The sequence below is a fragment of the Grammomys surdaster genome, unplaced genomic scaffold (genome assembly GCF_004785775.1).
Source record: "Grammomys surdaster isolate TR1022 unplaced genomic scaffold, NIH_TR_1.0 189, whole genome shotgun sequence".
NCBI classification, from domain to species: domain Eukaryota; kingdom Metazoa; phylum Chordata; class Mammalia; order Rodentia; family Muridae; genus Grammomys; species Grammomys surdaster.
In genome coordinates, this window is record NW_021604634.1 from 4,752,440 (window position 1) to 4,775,282 (window position 22,843).

Genomic DNA, 22,843 nt, shown 5'->3' on the forward strand with positions numbered 1-22,843 from the left:
CACGCCTTTAATCCCAGCTCTTGGTAGGCAGAGGCAGACGGATTTCTGAGTTTGAGGCCAGCCTGGTCTACAGAGTGAGTTCTATGACAGCCAGGACTACACAGAGAAACCCTGTCTCGAGAAAAAACAAAAACCAAAAACCAAAAAAAAAAAAAAGAGAGAGAGAGATTTTAAAAAATTTAATCTAAAAAAAAAAAAAAAAGGCCTCCTTGGACCAGGAGGGGTATTAAAGTTGTAAAGCCTCATAGGGTGTTTCTTAGAGACATCAGCTTTTGCTGGGAACAATGGCAGAGACAGGAGAAATGTCCATGCCTTTCTCTTAGGACCGAAAGCACTTGGTGTTATAGTCTGCAGTTTCTTCTAGGGACCATTTAAGAGGCAGTCAGGCTTGGCTTTCCTGTTTTTCTATCCCAGCACTTCATCTTTGTTGGATTATCCCCTAAATAACTCAGGGCTTGATTATATGGTTTCCTGACAAGGAACGGCTAGGTGTGGCTCTGCTACCAGACTTGGGTTTGGACAACGCCTTGGCCCTCCTTTGTTGCTGTGTAGAGCTGTTGTTTCCAGGCCCTTGTTCAAAAGGGATATTGTTCAAAAGAATTGAATAGTGCCCGAAAATAGCAAAGCAGCAGGTATTTTATCCAAAAGTAAAGGCAAAGAACAGAGCAGGCCATGGAAAGATGGGATCACTGGCAAAGTGTTTGCTATCCCATCAAGAGGAATCCAGTGTCAATCTATCTTCAGCCCTCAGGGGAAAACCTGGGCATGGGAGTGTGTGCCTGTAACAGATGCTAGGGCTTAGACAGGTGGCTCATGGGAGCTTGCTGCTGAGCCAGTCTTGACAAACTGATGAGATCCATGTACAGTATAAGCCTGTCTCAAAAAAAAAAAAAAAAAAAAAAACAAGGTGGAAAGAGATAGAGGAAGGCATCCCCACTGACCTCTAGCCTTCACGTAAACATGCACACACACACAAACATGCAAATACAGAAATGTGCACATTCACAAACGTGCACACTCACACACATGTGCATATACTCATTACCCCCTACACAGGTACAGAGTGAAGACATTGCAAGGGGGAGACCAGCCTGACAAGGGCTCTCGTTTGGTCCTGGAGTAGGCAGAGTTGGTTGTTAGGGGAAAGGTGTGGGTGGTTTGTTATGATTGAAAGGCTTGGGTTCTGTTAGCCCTTGTTTACTGCACACGCCATTTCCTGTGTTGTATCTGATTTAAATTATATGTATACTCAATCCTGCATAAGGAGAAGAGGATACAGGTTGACTTACTGCAGCCCACCTCCTACCCCCCTTTCCAAAACAAACCAGACTAGGCTAAAATGACACAGTGCCTTTAGTTCTCAGATGTGCTTGGCCATAACAATGGAATTATTAGGGGCTTGCTAAGTAACTGTTAAGGTGGACTGACCAGCTAGCTTGTTTGGAAAGAAGTATGTATAGCTCAATGGGGAGGGTCCCTGGCTGCTAAGCAAACTGCCTCACCCTGCTTTGAGGCCTTGTAAGTGAAGTCTCTATACTCAGGGTTTGAGCAAGGGTGTTGTGATGGCTATTCCTGGTTGTCAACTTGACTATATCTGGAATGAACTACAATCCAGAATTGGAGGGCTCAGCTGTGATCCAGATCTTGAGGGTGGAAGACACAAGTTTTTGACCTGGATCTTGGCATGGAGATCTTGAGGTACAGTGGCTATGAAAAGTTTAGCCCCAGGGAAGGCAAGGTAGTACACACCTTTAATCCCAGGAGACTAAGGCAAGGAGATCACTGTGTTCAAGGTAAGCCTGGGACAAAACAAAACTCAGATTCAGGCATGGTGGTACACACCTTTAATCTCGGCCACACCTTCTGCTGGAGACCTACTTAAGGACATTGGAAGAAGGAAGATTGAGTCTTCTTCGCCTGCTTGCATTTACTTGCCAGCACATCTGTTGGAGCCTACTTCTACAGAAGGCCAGCTGAAACAACTAGCCTTGTGGGACTGAGCAAGTACTAGATCCTCGGACTTCCCATTCACAGCTGACCATTGTTGGAGACTACAGACTGTAAGTCATAACAAATTCTCTTAATATATAGAAACTATGCATAATTTCTGTGACTAGAGAACCCTAATACAGGTGGTATCTCTTGACATAAATTCTAAGGTAGAAAACTATCTTTGTTAGTTCAGCTGGAATCAAAGAAAGCAGAAAGCCTCAGGTGGGCTGTGGTTATTTCTAGAGTAGGCTAGGAAGGTGGAACTCTGGAGATAGAACCCCTTGACAGAGAGGGAGTTCACAGTGTCACATTAGCAAAGCGCCTGTGTCCTGTGACCCCATGGCAGGATGGGTGATCCATGAGGTTTTCTCTTGGGAATGGGTGGAGGTAGGGAGGAAGTCTACATGAATTGAAGAGCAATGACCGATGGACTGTGGACGGTCAGACTGAGGGCCACAGCCTGAGTTTGCGTTCTTTGTCTGAAAGAGACACTTGCCCTGCATGAGAATGACATTGTGGTGGGCATCATGCCCAGTTCTGCCTTCCAGCTCATCCATCTTTTTATCACTCATCACCATCTGTCCCCCAAAGCCAAAGAACATTCATGTGCACTTGGGGACAAAAACTAAACAACAACAACCACAACAAACAAACAAACAAACAAAAAAACAGCCCTGCTTGGAATCAGAGTTAGTGTTTGGTAGTTATATCTGTCCTGCCTCTTTCGGTTGGAATCCTTTCTCAGTTTTGTTTTCCTTGGACTTTTAGGACCTTGGCCAGTCCAGTTAGAGGGTTGTAGTCCTGTGTCAACTCCCTCCAAACCCCCACTTGGGGAGGCAGAATGAGGGGAGTTTGACTGCAGAACCGCTCCTAGGGTGGGGAAGCACAGTCTGAGATGTAGGGAAGCTAGAGCTGGTTTGGGGGATCCCCTGGCCTTCGAGGAGGCAAGGCCCATGGGGTTCTCAGACTCTTGGACATCAGGCGACATTCAGAGTCTCAGAAGAGCAGAGAATGAAGTGGGGACTTGGGGGGAAGGGCTTCCTCTAGCCCAGGGCCGGGAGGGGAGGTGTGTGTGGCGGGGGAAGAGGAAAGCGGAGCTTCAGCTTGTCCCAGTGGAGATAGTCCTTGGCTTTCTTTGGTTGTCCTTGGGTCTACATGTGTCAGTTGTGGCTGGGATTGCAGAGAGGCCTTCTACAGGAGATTAGGCTGCAGCTCTGTAGGGGAAGGCCTTCTTCATGGCCCCCCAAGGTGGTGGATCTTGATGAAAATAGAGTACACGGTTCTAAAGAGTTTATTGTTATGATCCAAAGTGCAATGTAAAAACATACCCCTCCCCATTCTCTGGGTGGGTCTGAGATTAAATACCTTTTGCAGGGAGGAAGTCTGGGAAGGGAAGCTTATTGGCAATGCCCTCTAGGCCTCTAGGTAACTCATTAGCATGGAGAACTCTTTTCAGCTTTTACTTGACTCTTTCTATTGTCTTGGTCTAAGATGTTAGGGATGCCTCATCTACTCGTGGAAGGGCTTGGGGGTGCTGCCCTTATGTGACTGATAGCCACAAATCTATGGGGCCTGCTGCTATGTGTCAGGGGCCAGGTGCTGGGAACAGGAGAATCTCCTATCCCTTCAGGGTCCCCCAGGCTTCAATTCAAGCCTTTTTTTTTTAGCTCAAACTTACTGGCTTCCAGTCACAGTCCACCGCCCTGCATCCATTGTCTTATAGTCTGATGCTGTGACTCTTATGAAAGTTGTCCAAAATTTGACTGTCTTTCTTGAGCAGCTTCTTGTGTTTGGCATGATCTTAGCTCTTCTCTCAAACCCATCTTTCCCAGTCTAAGAATTTCTCATTTCTCTAGGGAACCCTGATAGTGCAAACTAAATCAAAACAATCCACAAGGGTATTTGAACATGTGAAGTTGCTGGAATATATCTATACATCTACAGAACGTACTAGCTGGCATGTATTCATTCTGTGGCTCCTTCCTGTGGCAATAGAAACTGTCAGCTCCTCAGTTCTCTGTTCCTGTCACCACAGCTCTAAAAAGAGCCAGCAATACTTCCCAGCAACTCTACAGTTCACAGGAGGCACCAGCATCCCACAAAGCCTTACTTACCCTCTAGATAAGAGCTATTAGGAACTGATGGCTGCTGAGGGCTGGGAGGGAGGACAGTTTTCTTCAGGAATAAGGCTTCTGAAAGGTTGTCCATGCTTCACTGGATAGTATTACATCATATACTTATGGATGGCTCTAAGTGAACTCAGTGGGTAATAACGAAAAGAAAGAGAGGATATGAAGTTGGAAGGGGACATGGAAGGGTCTGGAGAAATTGGAGGATGCCTGTAGGGTGGTAGGTATGATCAAGACACATTATGTGCATGTATGAAATATTCAACGCATAGATTAAAAAAAAATCCCTGTTCTCGACTCTCCTAACTCTTGTGTTCTGACTGTGGTGGTTTGTCTTCGGAATTGCCTACTTTGTCAAGTAGCTTTGTGTGTCAGTTGCTTCATATCGTGCCCACTATCCATCACTGTAATACCCTCATCTCCATGAATGTAGTTCCCAGATGGCCTGTACCTCTGACTCCCTCGTTGTTTTTCTCAACACTTGTGAAGCCCAAGTCTCTGCTTCCAGTTCTTTCCTGCTTGTATGATTCTCCTGTGCTTCAGCATCCTTGTTAGTTTCTTGTTAGTTAGGGGCCATCATAGGTGGTTAGCGGAAGTTATTCTTTTGTAGTACTGGAGGTCAGAAGTCCAAAGCTAAGCTTAGCCTTACGAGCCTTTGTTTCCTATGAAGACTTCTCTTTGGCTGCACTTTTAAATTTAATTGTTATTTTCTTTTATGAGTATAGGTGTTTTGCCTGCATGTATGACTGCACTTCTTGCATGCCCATGGAGGTTAGAGGAAGGCATTGAATCCCTGGGAGCTGCAGCTGCAGATGGTCTGGGCTGTTGTGCATGTGATAGGAACAGAGCTCAGTTCTTCTGGAAGAGAAGCCAGTCCTCCTAACCACTATGCAGACTTTCCGGTCCCCACATGGTTTCCGTTATCTGTGCTCCATCCTCAGTCTTTAAGACACTGTCACTGATGTAGTGCCATGGATCCAGTACACTTTCATTACCAGTCTTATTTAAATTGTCCCTGCACAGACCCTATTTACACTTAAGCTCACAGTCTACTAACCTCAGTGAATCTGAATATGGAGGGCACTGGTGTAAGTGTCTACAGCACCTGTGGAGGCTTGTCTCCTGCTTCATGGCACCACTGTCCACTGTGGGTGACAGCTAACCCAATCAATAGTGTTCTCTCTCTGTCTCTGTCTCTGTCTCTCTCCCTCTCTTCCCCTCCCTCCCTCTCTTCCCCCCCTTCCCTCCCTCCCTTCTTCCTTCTCCCTCTCTCTCTTTTCCCCACCACCCCTCTCTGCTGCCTATGCTGGAACTGCACAACGCTTTGCTTTGTCATTCCCTCCCGGCACCATGAACTGAAACGTCTGAAACCATGAGCCAGACTCCATCTTCCCTTCCTTCTATTACTCTCTTGTGCTGTATAAATGGCGAGAACCTGGCCAACACAGTAATCTAAGATGCTTGCTGTTCAAGGCAGTTAAGATTTCTGAGAAGAAGAGGTCCAGGGGGCATGGAAGGGGAATGGGAGAATATTATGTTCTAAATTCATAATATACATGTATGAAATTGGCAAAGAATAAAAGACCAAATACACAATTTAGAGGAGTAAAAAGGCTTCTCAGAAGAGTTCTCTTCCTAAAGAATATTGGGATGTACGTTGGTTAATAACTGAATCTTATTTCAAGGTTTAGTTTTATTTAGAGTGTATGTGTGAGTGTGCATGCATGTGTAAGTGTGTGAGTGCTCATAGAAGCCAGAAGAGGATGTTGGAGCCTCTGGAGTGGTAGTGACTGGTGGTTCTGAGCCACATTATGTGAGTGCTGGCAACCAAACCCATGTTCTCCACAGGAACAGTGCATACTCAACCGCTGAGCCATCTCTCACTCCATAATGGATTCTTGCATAATGTTCATGCTGCTATGCATGGACCAAAAGCATAGGTTAGCACCTCCCTCCCTCCCTCCCTGGGCCCAGCAGCCCTCTGACCTTCAATGTCACCACTCACTGGAGGCTGAGAAAGCATGTCCTCACACATGAATCAATAATCAACAGACTCCAGAGCAGAAGTCCTTCGAGAAAAATCCTAGTGACCAGCAGGGGCAATGGGATTAGGAAATAACCAGGGATTAGGAAAGCTACCTGGGAAAAAAAAAAAAAAAAAAAAAAAGGAAAGCTACCTGAAAGGTTCTGGAGCAGAAAAAATGTTTCTCCTCTCCAGTAACAAATTCAGAAAATTATTATTATTATTTTTTTTGTTTTTTCAAGACAGGGTTTCTCTGGCTGTCCTGGAACTCACTCTGTAGACCAGGCTGGCCTCGAACTCAGAAATCTGCCTGCCTCTGCCTCCCAAGTGCTGGGATTAAAGGCATGCACCACCATCACCTGGCAGAACATTACTTTTAAGACACAGTTAAACTCTATGGCAGTTTTTAAAAAGGCAAAGAGGTTTTAACACCCTGCAAACAGTTCTGCTTAATAGAATCCAAACAAGGCATTTGGATGGCATATTTAAAATTCGTCAGAGCTGGGACTCCATTTCTTTCTTGCTATCTAAATTATTTCAACCGAAAGACAGAATCTAATTAAGCTAAATCCTTTAAGCACATTAAACAATTCAATCTTCTTTTTTGTTCTGAAACTTTGCCCAAATTACAAGACTGGCCTCCTGTGAGTTGTAATAAATAGTTAGTTTCTATAAGCACTTCTTCATAATGCTGTAATTTCCATAAAGAATCAAAGGGTATTTCCAAAATCCATTTTAGGTAAGCAGAAAGATCACATCTGGGATTTTCCTCTGGCACTGGTGTCAAAAACACATAATAGCGACACCTGTCAAAAGCATTAAGGTGAACAGAGATCCAAATTATATTTTTAAATAGGAAATTCAGTGCACTTTAACTTTAGCAGCTGGGCTGTTTGGGGTTGATTTGACGACTTCTAACTTAGGCTGTGTCTGGTCTGCTATGTCAGCTTGTGGAGTACAATATTCCAGTATTATCATTCCTGGTTTTATGGGTTATAAGGGCAGGTAATGAGCAGTACTATGAATGTCAAATTTGGGGGATGGTCTCTTAAGATTTTACTCAGTTACACATTTTAAAAAGTGCTTACACTTTTGTGAAGTTCGGTTTGTTTGTTTGTTTGTTTGTTTGTTTTGCAGGGGTCATACTCTATCAGAACACATTCTCTTAGATGTAAGATGTCTCCCACAGCTCGTGTGTTTGCTTGAACACATTTCCAGCTGCTGCTGGAGGGGTTGTGAAACTTTTAGGGTGTGGGGCCTTATTGGAGGAAGAGGGCTACTTTGGGCAGATCTGCTTTTAGCTGGGCTCAGTTTTCTCCTCTCTTCTCCCTTGTCTTTCCCTGCTCCTCTCCTTTCTCTCACCTCCCTCCTTTCTCTTCTTTCTTCCTCTTTTCTAGGCATGCACACATGCTCTTTCCCTTTTCCTCCCTTCCCTTCCTGTCCTTCTATAACGGGAAGAGATGGGGCATCCCTACTGCATGGTCCTGGTGCCTTGGAGCCATCGGATTCCATGAATTCCCTGTCATGATGCAATATGTCCCCTTAAACCATCAACCAGAATAGAGTCTCCCTTAAGTTGCTTTGACAGATATTCCCTCAAAGCTTCCAGAAGAGTAGCTAATATACATTCTCTCTACATGTCAACACTAAGAACACTGTCAGTGTTTTGGCCTGGAGCACAGAGCTGCTCAGCTTGAGGAAGGTGAGCCTGGAGTCCTCTGCTTCATCTTTTTCTCCATTTCTCTTTAAGCATCCAAAGAGCCTGGTAAAAGCTGTATTAAGGACATCTTTCTTTGCTCTCACCAAAGAGAATCAAACAACTTGTCTCTTTAGCAGGTTAAATGTGTCAGCTTTTATTAAGTGACTGCAGATGTGTACGCACAGGTGGAGGCAGGTCCCTGAGCTGTGGAGCTGAGCACGAGGTTGCAGCTTTGCAGAAAGCTGTTTGGTGCAGTGTTCAGCTGCTCTCTGGGTGTCTGCTGGCTCTGGTCCCTAGTCAGAGCACAGCCCTGTAGTACTTGAGGACTGAATATATTAGAAGTGAAAACCCTCAATAATCACAAATGACACCATCACATTTGGTAAAGACAGAAATGAACCTTTGTCATTGATATGTCATGATATGAAAAAAAAAAGTAGGATTTTTCTATTCATGTGATTTGAAACACATCTGTGAAAGGGCATTGAGTTTTTTTGTTTTTTTTTTTTTGTTGTTGTTTTGTTTGTTCGAGATAGGGTTTCTTTGTGTAGCCATGGCTGTCCTGGAACTCACTCTGTAGATCAGGCTGGCCTTGAACTCAGAAATCCACCTGCCTCTGCCTCCCAAGTGCTGGGATCAAAGTCATGCGCCACCACTGCCTGGCTGGCATTGCATTTTTATGTATTAGTATGTTTTAGCTATCTATAGGCTAAGTACAAACTGACATCAAAGACTGAGGTATTTTGGTTTCTTAAGTTTATTTATTTAAGTATATTCTTAAGTTTATTTATTTAAGTATATGTGGTTTCTTAAGTTTATGTTTTCCATGTGAACTTTTCTTAAGTCAACATTTACTGGCAGCCCATCACAGTAGTCAGTGGTTTCTGGGAGAAAACATTTGATTTCTATCATTCTTCATGAAAGACAAGGGGTCATGTGGAAATTAATACATGGTCCTTCAGCATGTATGCTAGAGGAGAAAGCCATATGCTTCCCTCAGCACTTAGTGATGTAACTTATATGTAAAACAATGTTGACAATTGTGTTTAAACAAGTGAATATTCTGCTGACCATGAGAGAATGAGAAGTTTGTGGGTGTGAGTCCCATTTAGACTGTGGCATTACGGTTGGCCCAGTCCCCATGGTCTTTCTCTTCATTCATTGCATCATCTCTCTCATGCATGATACTAACTCTCAGCTCTTGATACTAACTGCAGAGACTAAAGGTAGAGTTCTGTATTTGATGGATCTGGCCTTTTAAAACAGGCTTAAGTATAATATGCTTTCTTTTATTTGACCAGGTAAACTTTTCATATCCAAGAGTACTACATGACATCAGTACATGTTAAATACCTTGTGATGCATTTGGTTTTCTGTTAACTGTTTTAAACAAAAAATTACTGCAAATACCACGAAGAAGGGGGAGTGTGGAGTGAGAAGAGAAGGGAGAGAGGAAAGGAGAGGCAGTTTAACCTCTCCCAGGCTCATCAGAATTACAGTCGAAAACCAGGGAAGCCGTGACTACTCTCGCTATAGGCTGGGTTAGCCATTTGGAAATAGGCTATTGGTGGAAGAGAGGGCAGAGTACTTCAGCATATTTTCCATCTTTGGGGCAAGTTGAACTACACTTTTATCTATGCTCCTCATAGAAAACTTTTAGTACATTATATGGCACACAAGGGAAAGTGAATTTGGCCACAATGGCACTAAAGACACTTCACAGGGAGTTTAACTGTAGATGAATACAGCCTCCGACCTCAGTGTTCTTGAGACAGCATCTGCCTTGACTTTATATACACAGCCTCCACACTCCAGGGTTTTTGAGACAGCATCTCTCTCTATAGCTCTGACTGTCTTGGAACTCACTATTTTTCAAGCTGTCTTTCAAGCTCACAAAGATTTGCCTGCCTCTGCCTCCTGAGTTTTGGCTTAGTAGCTTCTCAGCTGCATGGCTAATGCTATTTCCAGTGAAGTAAAATACATTTTTTTTTAAATCATGAAATCATTTTTTCTTTTTTGTTTTTCTAGACAGGGTTTCTCTGTGTAGTCCTGGCTGTCCTGGAACTCACTCTGTAGACCAGGCCGGCCTCTGCCTCCCAAGTGCTAGGATTAAAGGTGTGCACCACCACAGGCCGGTGGAATCATTTTTTTTAATTGGGGCTGGCTTACAGGTTCAAAGGTTTAGTCCATTATCAAGATGGGAACATGGCAGCAACCAGGCAGGCATGGTGCAGGAGGAGCTGAGGGTTCTTCATCTGAAGGCTGCTAGCAGAATACTGGTCTCCAGGCAGTTAGGACAAGGGTATTAAAACCCATGCCTACAAGGCCACACCTACTCCAAAAAAGCCACACCTCCTAACAGTGCCACCTCCTGGGCCAAACATACAAACTATCACACCTTTTCACTTAAAATGTGGTACCAGGAAGACAAAAGGTCTGCTCTGATATTTTCCATACTCCCTAAGTATGAGATTTTTTGGATAAAAGTCATTTAAACTTGGGAGTGGTGGTTCATGCTTGCAATTATAGCACCAGAAAGACTGAGGCAAGCAGATCAAGAGTTTAAGGTAAGCCAGTACTATTTAGTAAGACACCACCTTAAAGGGAAAAAAGAAGTTTAAAAATATTTGAGACAGAGTAGTTAAAAGTAAAAAAACCAAAGCAACTTAAGCAAGATCAACTAAGCTGGGTCGACAGGGGTGTGGGGGTGGGGTGGTGGTGGGATAGACAGATTTCCTCTCCTCCATATCTGTCTGAAACCTCTCCACCCATTCCAAGTTAGAACACCAGCAAAGAAACCCTACATTGAAGCTCCTGAGGATAAAAGAGATTTCTAGACCTTTCTAATGCATATAGCACTTGTATCATCAAGACTTCCAATGGGAAGGCCTGTTTAACAAATGCTCAGAAAACACTTCAAATAGAACAGGTTATATATTTTTGTATGTGATGATATGTTTGGACAAGCCAAACTAGACATTTTTCTTGTGAAATGTTCTTGCAAATATCTATAAAATTAGAGCTTTGTCCATACACATCAAAACATTTAAAGGAGCCTCTTATACATTTGCTCAATTCCCTTATGAGACCCATTCTTCTGATGTGCAGTGTAAAGTATCCATTCTGAAATAGCTCAGACCTGTAACTCTGGCTCAGTCACCCTAAACAGCCATAGAATGGGGAGGTGTGACATGCTAAGACCTGTGAGGGTGCAGGCTTCTAGTGGTAAAGGTAGAGTGAGCCATGCCCTGCTTATGCAGTGTGCTTTTCTCCTTAGCCATGGGGGACACACTTATTCCCAGGATCATGAGTGTGTGCAGCCCTTCCCACAATGTATTTGTCATCTGGCTTACTACTCTTCTTAAGTAATCCACATGCTTATCTCAAATTAGATTCCATAGTAAATAAAAATGCTTTTGACATCTTTTTGATAGGTTTATTTGTTCGGTTTATTTTTATTCTGTAGATTGTATAAAAGCCACACAATATTAAACTGCATAAAATACTGAAGTTTTTACTTATATGGTATATAAGTTTTAGTAATGAAAGGTTATCATGAATGTTGAGCTGGAATTTTGTCACGATTGGCAATTCAACAATAAAGTAAAATTTGCTACATCTCATGATTTTTCACAAGAAAGATCTCACTTTGTCCAAACTCATGAACACTCACACACAGTGAGAATGGATCCCTTCATTCTTGGCAGGAAGTAGCAAGCTGGCTTGAGGCTTTTAACTTTGTTGGGAACGGTTATCTTCAACAATAATAGATCTTGTAGGAGTCACTTCCACAATTATGAATCGAAATTCAAACTTGCCGCTCCCTGGGTTCTGAAAAATACGTAGCTGTTATTAACTGTTTCAGAGCTCACTGGACCCCACTGGCCCTGAGGGACCCGGTGACCTGAGGCTGCTATACCTCTTCCACTTCTGCATGCACCGTTCCTTCCTTCCCTGGTTCAGAGCCCTGAATGTAGAATTTCACTCGGATGCGCTTTAGTCCATTGTTTATATATTCAACAAAACTGTGGAGAAAATACAATGAGGCACATCCAATTTCCCTTTAATCTGAGATTACCCTAGAGTTCTCCCAGGGAGTCCTCATTACCTGACATGCTGTCTCCTCCCACGTCTCGACGTTTCCCCATAGCCTTTCACAGGCTCACCAAAGACACCAAGCACCTGCAGAATAGAAACTACACTTATTTTGTATGATTCTTTTCATGGCTCTTATGAAAGTATTCTGACATTCAAGTCACACATGCCAAATGATGACAGGAGAAAAAAAAAAATCACTATTGTGAGGGTTCCTGACTCAAACAAGAAAACTAGAGAAAAGGGCATTATGTAAAAATCACACTGTAAGTAACTTAGGTAAACATTTCACACATGGGCACAGAGATGGGTCACTCTGTGGTGTCACTGGTAGTTTCAGAATGCTACAGGATGAGGGGACGTTGTTTGGCTTTTTTGAGACAGGGTTTCTCTGTATAGCCCTGGCTGTCCTGGAACTATAGTTTCAAAGCAAATACTTTAGAATATTCTCTTAGAAACACAAATTGAACATAACTAAAAAATACTGTAGTTTGTCTTTTTGCTGAGTGTCATTACTAGTGCAAGTATATATGAAAAGGAAAGTATATATGAAAGTATATAAGAAAGTATATATGCAAGTATATATGAAAAGGAAAGAGCTAAAAGAAGGGAACAAATATCCAAAGAATTAATAAGTCAAGCCTAGCTTAAGATTAAGATGATCTATTAAGGCAAGCATATGGCCTGGCAAAAAGTAGGACAAAACATATCTGTTGAAGTCTAAGGACCAGCTAGGAAGCTACAACCCTGGCAATACTCCATTCTTTCATGGATACTGTGCAATTCTATTTGTCTCAATCTGAAAATGCCTGAGAGCCTCAGCCTGTGATTCCCACTGCATCCTTACACAGTTGGGATGCCTACTGGCGACCACACACAATTCCCTGAATTTCCACTGATTACAGTGGAGTGCCCTAAGTATAGTCTCTACCAACAAGAGAAAGGATGGCAGAGATGCTGCTGCAGGTGCATTTAACACCTATGAACAATGGTAAAATGATCACTCGCACAGCGGGAGGAGAGCATACACAGTGACCAGGGCCAAAGTGCGTCAAAGAACAGAGGCCTAAAAACGGAAAAACTACCCATCAGCTCAGCATTGTGTGAAGGCACAGGCTTCAGAAGAGATCCATTCCTTTTCCTCAACATAGTCATCAGAAAACTAACCTCAGGGTGTGTTCTGCATTTTCCTAAGGCTTTCCCATATATGATATTAGGACTGGATGATGAAAACAGTTCTTTGAAGATCGTGTATAACAAGCCGCCTGAAAAAGCAGAGAGAGAGGGAGGGAGCGAGCGATGAAGTGGAGCTGTGGGGTGAGAGGCTGTGGAAAGGCATTCAAACGCTTGCTGGGTCTGTAACCTGTAATGCTGACTCCAAGGAGCACCACTATCAAGTAGGTGACGTCTCTCCCAGCTTCTTTCACTGCAAAGAAAAAATGTCAACAAGTCACAAGTGTGTCCACAGAACCCTGGCCTCCAGAGGCTTCAAGTGTTCCTAGCCAGTGGGTCCGGATCCAGTGCACCATTCTCAGTAGCTCATCTCAAATGCCCTTGAGCTTCAGAAGAACTCCTCACCCCACTGCAAACCAGGCCTAGCTCCCACTTAGCTCCCCAGGACCAGAGGAGAACAGGCCTGTTTGGTGTGGCATGGCTGTGCACAGGGTCCAGGAATCTCTGGATTTCTGCCACTGATTGATACTGCTTCCATTGAGTAACAAACAGAAAACCCTTATCAGTCTCTCAGAGTGAGGATGGTCACAGATGAGGCAACATGTACACAAGTCTATCCTGTCCTGACCCAGGCAACCCAAGGCAAAGAAGCAAAAGGACCCAAAGGTAGCAACTCTCAGTCCAACACATAGACCCCACTGATTCGTGCACTGAGTTTGGAATTGAAATGTAGTTGGCTAGGAAGATCAATGAATCAAATAAAACTACAGAGACTTTTTATTTCTTCTGCACTAACATATGGACATATGGATTAAAGAATAGTTTGGTGAGATAAGGTAATTAATCAAAGTGAGGTATGTATAAACATATTTATGTAAATGCATGCTATATGTGAAAAGCTACATCATCACAAGTATACTCTCAATGATTATGAGAGCATTTTACCTCTTTGGTACATTTATACATACATACAGTCACACGAGGAACCCAGATTTTTCTAACTTCAGTCAGTCCTTAAAATTTTATTTTCCCAAGAATTCAAAGTTTAGCAGGTGGCATTTTTTTCCTCTAGTTTTTTTCATAGGTACAATGAAATACTATAAAATCACTTAAAAGTAGTACCATAACATACTTTTGGTTTTCAGTACAGGTTGCTAATTTGAAATGTGTTCAGGTGACTGGAGAGATGACTCAGTGGTTAAGAGTATTTACTGCTTTTGCAGACATCCAAAATTCAGCTCCCAGTAACCTGGTGGCTCACAATTGCCAGTAACTTCAGCTCCAGGGTATCTGACAACCTTTTCTGGCTTCCTTCTTCTATACTCATGTACACACAGATAAAGACACACACACCCACACCCCACATATACAAATATATAGTAGTCGTAATAATAATGATAACAAGAGCAATAACAATAATATATAGCACTTTAAAGAAGAAAACACTAATTCAAATAATAGAAAGATTGCCATCTACCAACAAATGTAAAATTTATGGGACTGATATCCACAGTAACGCTTCCAATATCTTTACTAGACAATGAGGCTGAGGGCTGCAACACCAATCTCTAGTCTATTGTCTATTAATGTCATAAACTACATGTCAGTAGACACTTCATGACGTCCCGAATTGAGGGCACAATAACAACTGGACTCAGACATAATTACTTATTGCTGCTTTCAAAATCATGTAGTTGGCCTAGGCACTCCGAGTTTCTGTTCCCCCAACACTGTCCTGACATAATATTTTCACAGAAAGATTCCCATTTCTTGTGTTTCTGCAGTTTTCCACCTCTCTTTCAATGGGTGCTATGCTGGGTTGCAGGCACTCCCATAAGTGGGGAGCACCAGGAGTTGACCGTCTTAAGTCCTAGATACTTTTTTTTTGTACCTTTTTGAGACGTTGAGATGCCGGTTTCCTCTTTTTGATTCCTGCGAATAGATACTTGCTTGTTACTGTCCTCCTCTGCTTTCCGGGGGTCCGATCCTTGTGTCCAGAAGGTTTTCTGGGTGACCCCAAGAACTGTTCTAGGTTGCACTGTTTTCTTCTGCTCTCGCAGCCCCCATTTCAAAGGCTGAGTTTTAAAGCAAGCTTTGGTGAGCACAAAGTGTGGCAACAACAACTGCTTGCCCAAGGACCCGTGCAGCTTCTCCGCATGCTGTAGAACTCGTAGAAGAGCACAAATCATGTTCACAAAAACTGAGAGGCTTCGGGACTGCAACTTCTAAAGCTTCGTAATACACACTTTCAGGCGGACAAGACATGAAACCAACTAAATTCACATTACACACTGTGTTAGACGGATATCAAGATGAATGATCTACAAGAGAAGTTAGGCACTTTTCTTTTTTTCTCTTGAATTAAAATGCCCTATTTACCTTCCTACTGACATTCACATCTTGCCCGCCATGCTTTTGCAAAGCATCCCGGGAAACACCTGACGTTCCAGGAATCGCAGTTCTAGGGCTTCACACTATGCTGTTTAACTACAGGAACGGAAGGCAGGATGGACTACATCTCCCACAATGCCACACAAGGAAGCGCCCATCCCGCTTTCCCAGACACTTCTGCGCGGATCGCTGCGCGTGCGCTGTGTCAAGGCGGGCGTGTTGTTGGTATCTCTGATACTTCAATGGCCGCGTGGCTTAAACAGAACTTGCAAAACCCGATTAGTTGCAAATTGCGTGGTCTCATGGCCTTTCTGTAGAGGAATGTGTCAACTGGATAGTTCTTCATGTCGTGGGTTTGCCATAATTATGAAAAAGTGACAATTCAACGTTTCCGATTCTTTTCAGAAAAACAGCTAACAAACGTAGCTGAACCGGGCCACAGGCTAACGGACCAAGGACTGGCGTCAGGATGACCGGGCCGTGGAAAAGAAGCCGGGCCCGGTATTGTCCCGAACATTGTTCGTGCTGCAAAGGCGGAGGTGCTCACAGAGGAACTCAGTCCACCCATGCGCGAACCTGGTCGCAGTTTTACGCATGCGCGAGGGGCAGTGCCGCGTTTTTAAGTCTCGCAGCTGGAAGGTACCTTTGGGTCTCCATGGCGACCGGACGCGGTCGGATGCTGAGGCAGGGATGTTTCGGTCCTCAGGCGCTGCGAGGGTCCCTTCATGGTGGGGGCGCTACCTGGGGCAGCGTGGGGCTGGCCGCGGGGCGCTCCGGGTTCAGGTGAAGCTCGGGGCTCGCGGGTGGGTCTCTTCAGTATCCCACCCCACCGCTCTTCCTAGAATGTCGGTCCTACTCTGGCATGTGACTCCTGCTACTTTTTTAACGTGGGAAACACCGTAAGAATGACAAAGGGAAATCCCTCCATCCTGGAAACTAGAGTACTTCAAGTTAGGACACAAGTAATGTTACTTCCTAAGGAAGCGATGTGTATTACTAAGCATTCCATTCATTCATTGGTAGGTCCTATGGGAAGGCTCTAATGCGATTTCCAGTCCTGGGAGACAACAGCAGCGCACATGTGAAGACAGGGGCAGACCTACTTTTAGCACGGGCACAAGCCTCTCATATAGCATTCTTGCACTGAGTGATTTTAAAGTGAGAATCAACCGTAGCCTTTTAAAACTTGGAGTAGAATGTATCCATCAAAACCGAATGCTAAACAAGACATTTAGTGCACCTCTCCCACCACACCAGGTTGTTTTCTAGACAGTCACATCTTGGTATGCAACTCTATTCTAGTTTGCTGTGTTCCTATCAAGTGTAAGGTCCCGAAAGATGACGTTACTGTCTTCAAGGGTAGTTTTCAGTTTTTCTCAAGGAGTTCCTTTAAGCCAAACTATGTTCCTCTCATACAATGAGAGAACAGAATTTTAGGACATGGGAAAAGGGCCTCTCTGAAATTCTTCATTCACCCAAATAAGTACTTTACTAAGCTTACTTTCATGTGACTGTTTAGAGCACTGTGCACATTGTCCAAGTCAGATTACCAGCTGGAGGGATAGTGTTAAGAATCTACTGTTTTCTTTTGAGACAGGGTCTGTGTAGCCCTGACTGACTTGGAACTCACTATGTAGACCAGGCTAACCTTGAACTGACTGCCTCTGTCTGCCTTGTTAGTGCCGGTATTAAAGGCTTGTGCCACCACGCCTACCCGGTGAGAATTTGCATTCCTGAGGATTTTTAAGGCTTCTTGACTTACATGGTTGTAACAGCCATGTACATTTAGCTTTCTAAGAAGCCAAACGTGCTTGTGTAGGTGTAAAAACAACCTGTTAACAGGGTATGTCAGCTGCTTGTTATCCCACTCAATCCCCAACTCCAAGGCCCATATCCTTTCTAGGTTACCCTGCCTTCAGAAAGATGGCACTTTGTAGTGTTGTTAGGATAGTTCTTGAGTTCTGAGTTTTCATGATGCTGGACAAACCATAAGACTTGTGGCAGAATGGTGACAGCATTTGCAAAAGGAAGAGAAAGATTGGCCTTTAAACAGGAAACTTGAATTTAATTTGACTCTATTCTTAAAATTACCCTTTAGAACACAATGAGTTTGTTATGGATCTCTTTCTTTGTAAATTCAGTGACTTTCCGATAGAGCAATTTAAGTAAAGTACTTGGCATCATGGTGTAGGAACCTGCTCTCAGCCAGTGAATTGGTCTTTACCCTAATCCTAAATGCCTATAAAACCAGTACTTGGGAAGTAGAGGCAGGATGATCTCTGAATTCAAGGTTAGGGTTAGGGTTAGGGGTAGGGGTAGGGTTAGGGTTAGGGTTAGGGTTAGGGGTAGGGGTAGGGGTAGGGGTAGGGTTAGGGTTAGGGGTAGGGGTAGGGTTAGGGATAGGGGTAGATGTTGTGTTATGCGTTGGGTTAGGGCTATGGGTAGGGGTGTTGGTATGGGTAGGGGTATGGTTAGGCATAGGGATAGGGTTAGGGTTACCAGGCAGGCACTGCACTCAGCTGGTATACCTTGCAAAAGCATGGGATAATAATAGTGATTGCTAGGTCCCTGAGAGCAGGGCAGTGAATTCAGGTAAGTGTTAGGTGTCTCAGGTTTGAAACCTAACAGGCTTTCTCTAATCATTTCCAAGAAAAGTAGAATTTCCAGTGGGAGCACTTATTCGGGCTGCCTCACAAAAGTGTAGTGTGTGGGCTATTACTTCCTGTTGTTTCAGATCTTTCACAGTCTGTGAGTGTCATTTGTTTTGAGTACTGACCTTAATACAGAGTTGTTTTAGGGTCTTTGAAAAAGTTTGTCTATTTTATCAGGTCTAAAAGACTATTAAATATAAAATACATTATTTTATGCATCACTAAAAAAGATAGCCAATGAAAATACAATTTATTGAGTATATGATGCTAAATGTGGTAGAACTTTGGATGTAGGTACTTCTGTGCATAATATAGTGTTAACAGATTTAACTCACAGATGGGAAGTTATTAAAAAAATCTATGGTTTCTACCTTTATTAGGTTTCTGTTATATTATCAGGACTGGCCACTCAATATCTTATTTATTTTTGTAGTAACTTTTTATGACTTATTATGTATATGAGTACACCATTGCTCTCTTCAAACACACCAGAAGAGGGGATCAGATCCCCATTGCAGATGGTTGTGAGCTACCATGTGGTTGCTGGGAATTGAACTCAGGACCTCTGGAAGAGCAGTCAGTGTTCTTAACCACTGAGCTATCTGTCCAGCCCAATATATCTGTTTTAACTAGATTTAATATCAGCTTGACACAGCCTAGACCTATCTGAGAAGGGAATCTCATTGGGTTTGCCCAGATCAGTTTGGCATCATGTCTGCGGTTGACTCTCTTGACTGTTAGTTGGTGGAAGAGTGCCTAGCCCATTGTGGGCAGCACCATTCACTAGGAAGGTGGTCTTGGGCTCCAGAAAGCTAGCTAAACATGAGCCTGTGAGTGAGCCAGCAAGCAGCATCACACCATGGACTCTGCTTCTCAAGCTCCTCTTAGGTTTCTGCTCTCTCTTTGATGGACTATAACCTGTAATGAACCGTTTTTTTCCTCTAAATTGTTTTTAGTCAGGATATTTTATCACAGCAAGAGAGTGAAACTAAGCTGGGCAGTGGTGGCGCACGCATTTAATCCCAGCACTTGGGAGGCAGAGGCAGGTGGATTTCCAAGTTCGAGGCTAGCATGGTGAAACTAGAACACCATGCATGTCATTTCCCTTCTGTTTCCATCATATACACTGTGGAATACCCTCTGACAGCCTGACAGCCTATATAATGAGAACAGTGTTAGACTGTAACGTGCAGACTTTAATTTAGGTTTATGCCTACCACACACATGATTTGCATCTGTTCTTTTCTTATTTCCCCTTCTCTATTTTCAGAGATGAAGCTTTATGTTGAATAATATTTATTTACAGTTTATTGATCCTTCAGAATTTTGGAGAGGGGAAGAATAATTTGCCTCATTTGGTAATCATACCAACTTGAATTTCTCACTTTTACTTTCAGAAAGGATTCTGGAGTTAAGTTTGCTAGAGGCTCATCTGTTATGAGGCAGTATCCCAGTGGAGACCAGCACAGTGAGAAGCCCTTTTCCATCTGTTTTATATCCCTGAACAGGTAAATAACCTGCTTCTCATGGGGTGGTGGGCTTTAGGGATTGGGTTTGTAGAGAAAATTATAGTGCAACATACACCAAGTTGCTATTTTGAGCTTTCTAAAAATAAGATTGTGTAGGAAGAATGAATGTACAACACAGAGTTTGACATGAGTCATGAGCTTGTCACCATTATCCCTATGAGACTAGTTCTATGAAACCAAACTTCTAAAGGTGACAAATATGTCCTTTTATTAAATTGTTCTTACTCGTTACTCACTTCTCAGTAGATAAAGACTGGTGGAAAGCCAAAAGAAGATCATGATCCTTCTGAAGATGTAGTCTGTGGGGTCTTCCAGTTCAGTAGTTTGGAAATCTTTTGTCTCTAAGTTCTCTACTGAGAACTTTGGAACAAAAATCCATCGAATCTTTAAAAAAATTGTGAACTGGTGCTAAGATGCCTAATAGATGTGTATTGTAATACCATTTGTGGGACACATCGACATGATTAGCATCCTCTGGAGTCTTGCGGCATTGTTTTTTTTCATGAAGGGACATTTTACCCTAGGATGCATTGCTGTAGTGAGAATGTGTTCCCCATCCTCCAATTCCTGCATCTCAGCAGAGGGCTCAGCACATGTTCATGATGGAGGCATTGAAGTTCTGCCTGTTGATTCATCGTGGGCAGATGTGATTGACATGCTGAGAGAGTCAGTTTTCAATGCCTCTTGCTCTCTTAATTGGTCTATGCAATGAGAACTGTAATAACCAGAAAATTACAATCAAGAAATTAATTGAGGATGAGAGAATAGTTTGCCTATTAAATGAGATGAATGTCTGTCTGAAGCCCTCTCTTTAGGATGCATAGCCAGTTATATTCTGGGTATTTGTCGATTCCGTATTGGCTAACTTGCTTAATTTTCTCCCCCTGTCTCAGAATGCCCTCGGAAATCTTGCTGAATATATTTTCTTACTTGGATGTGGTGAGCTTGCTGAACGTTGGATGTGTGAACAAACGCTTTTATCATTTGGCCAGTGACAAGTAAGGAGAATACTGTGTCGTCTATTATGTGATATTAGAAATCGTGAAAATTAGTAAGCATTTTAGCTATTTTCTAAAAATTGAGAGAATTAATTTTAGTACATTTCAGACAAATTTGCATTTATGAGTGTAAGATAAGGTATATTCTTTGTATGTACTAAAGATAAAGCCTGTTACTACTGGGCTCTGGAATAAAACTGTGGTCTGTGATCAGGTGTCCTTGGCTTGATAGACTCATCCATTCACAGTCTTTCACTAGGTCCTGGTTTCCTGAGCACATGGCTTGTTCTCTGAAGATCATAGAGAAGAAGTGGCAGGGGAGCCTTGTCAAATTGACTTAGTTGTTCCTCTCAAATCTGTCAATCAAGTAAATATACTTGCTATGTTGGAAGAGTGAAAGTGGGGAGGAGAAAGACTCAGTATGTGGGCCTTACCTTGGGAATCTGGAGGTCCCTCAGGTCGTCTCTGGGTATCTATGGATAAAGAGAAGCCATTGCTTCTGTTTTTCACTGTGAGTGTGGCCTGCATCTGAAAGGCCCCCTGGATAGGGGAGACCCCCACTCAAGCCACAGGAGATTACGGCTACCCAATGACTCATGAGACACCGATCTTGATGCAACCAGCATGAGGTTTAATGATTCCAGTATACTGGGGTTCCCTTGCATGCAAGCAAGAAGAAAGAACCCCGAGTTGGAGCTAAGAATAGCTTTTATACAGTCTAGGGGGTAGAACAGAGAAACAGTGACTAGGCACAACATGATTGGTAGAATAGCGTGGCTTTTAAACTGATTGGTCTTTGGGGAATGAGGTGGCAAGGACCTCCCTTGCTCTGGGCCTTCCTCACCTGTAGGTGGGTCCCCTCGCCCATGGCCTGAGGAATATTAGTCAACCTCTCCCTTCCTCCTCTGAATGTTAATCCAGCAAGTGGAATGTGGCCCTCCCAGGATGTATTTTAATTCAAATTGAGACCGTACACATCTAGAAGTTCCTCTCATGTAGAGAGAAGCGCCAAGGACAAACCTCAGCTTGTAGAGGGGTTCTGAGAAAAGGGGTGCCTGGGAACGGTGAAAACAAATGACTTGAAGTCAAATCGTAGGTCTAAGCTGGTGCTCTCTCTGCTCTACTTTCTCTGGAGATCTCTGTCTATGTTCTGCTGAAGACAGTTTTCCAAGAAGTTCACTATTCTAAAAAAATTCTTTGGATAGTTCATCTCTTGTAGATCATAAGCCCAATCCAGTCGGCTTCAGGTTCCCTTTTGATTATCCTGTCAATCAGCATCCCATGACCCATCCTTGATGCTTAGGAGACAGCATGCAATCATCTTTTTTTTAACATTGCAAAAGAATTCAGAGATCTGTACAGACAATAAGTACAGACCATAAGCTAGCTTGGTGGGACCCCACCCTGGAATTACCATTTCAGCCTTGCCTGGACTTAAATTCCTTGTCTGAGGCTGACCTTGAACTCAGGAATCTGCCTGCATTTATATCAGCTTGTCTTTATATCTCTTTCTGACAAGCTAGTCTCTGTTCCTTTAGATCTGTGAGGCTCCTTATACATTTCATATTGTGTCCTTATATTTTTGTATAGTTGAGAAATTATGTATTTTCAAACTCATGTTTTTAGAGCCTTTTCCACAGCCTTAAGGACTGTCCTGAAGGTCCCAGAGTTTACCATTTTGCTGAGACATTAGCCACATCTTCACCTCCGGGACTCATGCAGATTATCTTGGCGTCATTTATGTTAATAGGCAGGACATTCCTCAGAGGAATGTGAAAGTCTGTACATTATTATACAAACAAGCCTTACACCCACTGCAGCCATCGGCACTCATGGCGGCTCATGCCTTGCTGGCTCTGTTCCAGGGGCAGAACCTTGTCATGAAGTCCATTTCACAAGGCCAAGCAGGACATGGCAGACATGGAGGCCTCCTAATAACTGTAGCACATTTTGTGCCCAGTTCTTGGCTTTTTAGGGTTCTTTTTTACTTAATATCAAAAGATTATGCAAATGTTGATTTTATGCAGAACCCACAGATTGTTAGGAAAAACAAGATAAGGAATGCAGTTCAGTTTGATTTGTAAGGTAAGGGCATAGGGAATGACTGAAGTGTAGGCAGGAAATATTCTCTTTGGTGGTTCTCAGATGCTAGTCTGTGAAAGA

General features: G+C 43.1%; 2 protein-coding genes across 2 annotated transcripts in view; one reads left to right on the top strand and one right to left on the bottom strand.

Moving 5' to 3' along the window:
* Positions 1 to 11,265: 11,265 nt before the first annotated feature.
* On the bottom strand, positions 11,266 to 15,594 carry Timm21 (translocase of inner mitochondrial membrane 21). Its single transcript, XM_028768932.1, has 6 exons — positions 15,003 to 15,594; positions 13,302 to 13,364; positions 13,106 to 13,203; positions 11,952 to 12,025; positions 11,763 to 11,868; positions 11,266 to 11,674 (listed from the first exon to the last, which is right to left on the bottom strand). The coding sequence occupies exons 1-6, from the start codon at positions 15,298 to 15,300 to the stop codon at positions 11,576 to 11,578; spliced, it is 738 nt and encodes a 245-aa protein (XP_028624765.1). The 5' UTR covers positions 15,301 to 15,594; the 3' UTR covers positions 11,266 to 11,575.
* Positions 15,595 to 15,712: 118 nt separating this feature from the next.
* Positions 15,713 to 22,843, top strand: part of Fbxo15 (F-box protein 15) — a 40,232-nt gene continuing 33,101 nt past the window's right edge. Inside the window, exons 1-3 of the mRNA XM_028768933.1 lie at positions 15,713 to 16,141; positions 19,551 to 19,661; positions 20,576 to 20,680. Coding sequence (XP_028624766.1) covers positions 15,972 to 16,141; positions 19,551 to 19,661; positions 20,576 to 20,680 — 386 coding nt within the window. The 5' untranslated portion in view covers positions 15,713 to 15,971. The remainder of the gene's footprint in view (positions 16,142 to 19,550; positions 19,662 to 20,575; positions 20,681 to 22,843) is intronic.

What these genes read in the sequence shown, in the direction of transcription:
- Timm21 (XM_028768932.1), bottom strand. Translation starts at nt 15,300, where the DNA reads ATGATTTGTGCTCTTCTACGAGTTCTACAGCATGCGGAGAAGCTGCAC. An exon ending in AATGCAGAACACACCCTGAG is followed by an intron (nt 12,026 to 13,105) that starts GTTAGTTTTCTG and finishes TCTATTCTGCAG; the next exon opens with GTGCTTGGTGTCTTTGGTGA. An exon ending in GGGAGGAGACAGCATGTCAG is followed by an intron (nt 11,869 to 11,951) that starts GTAATGAGGACT and finishes TTTTCTCCACAG; the next exon opens with TTTTGTTGAATATATAAACA.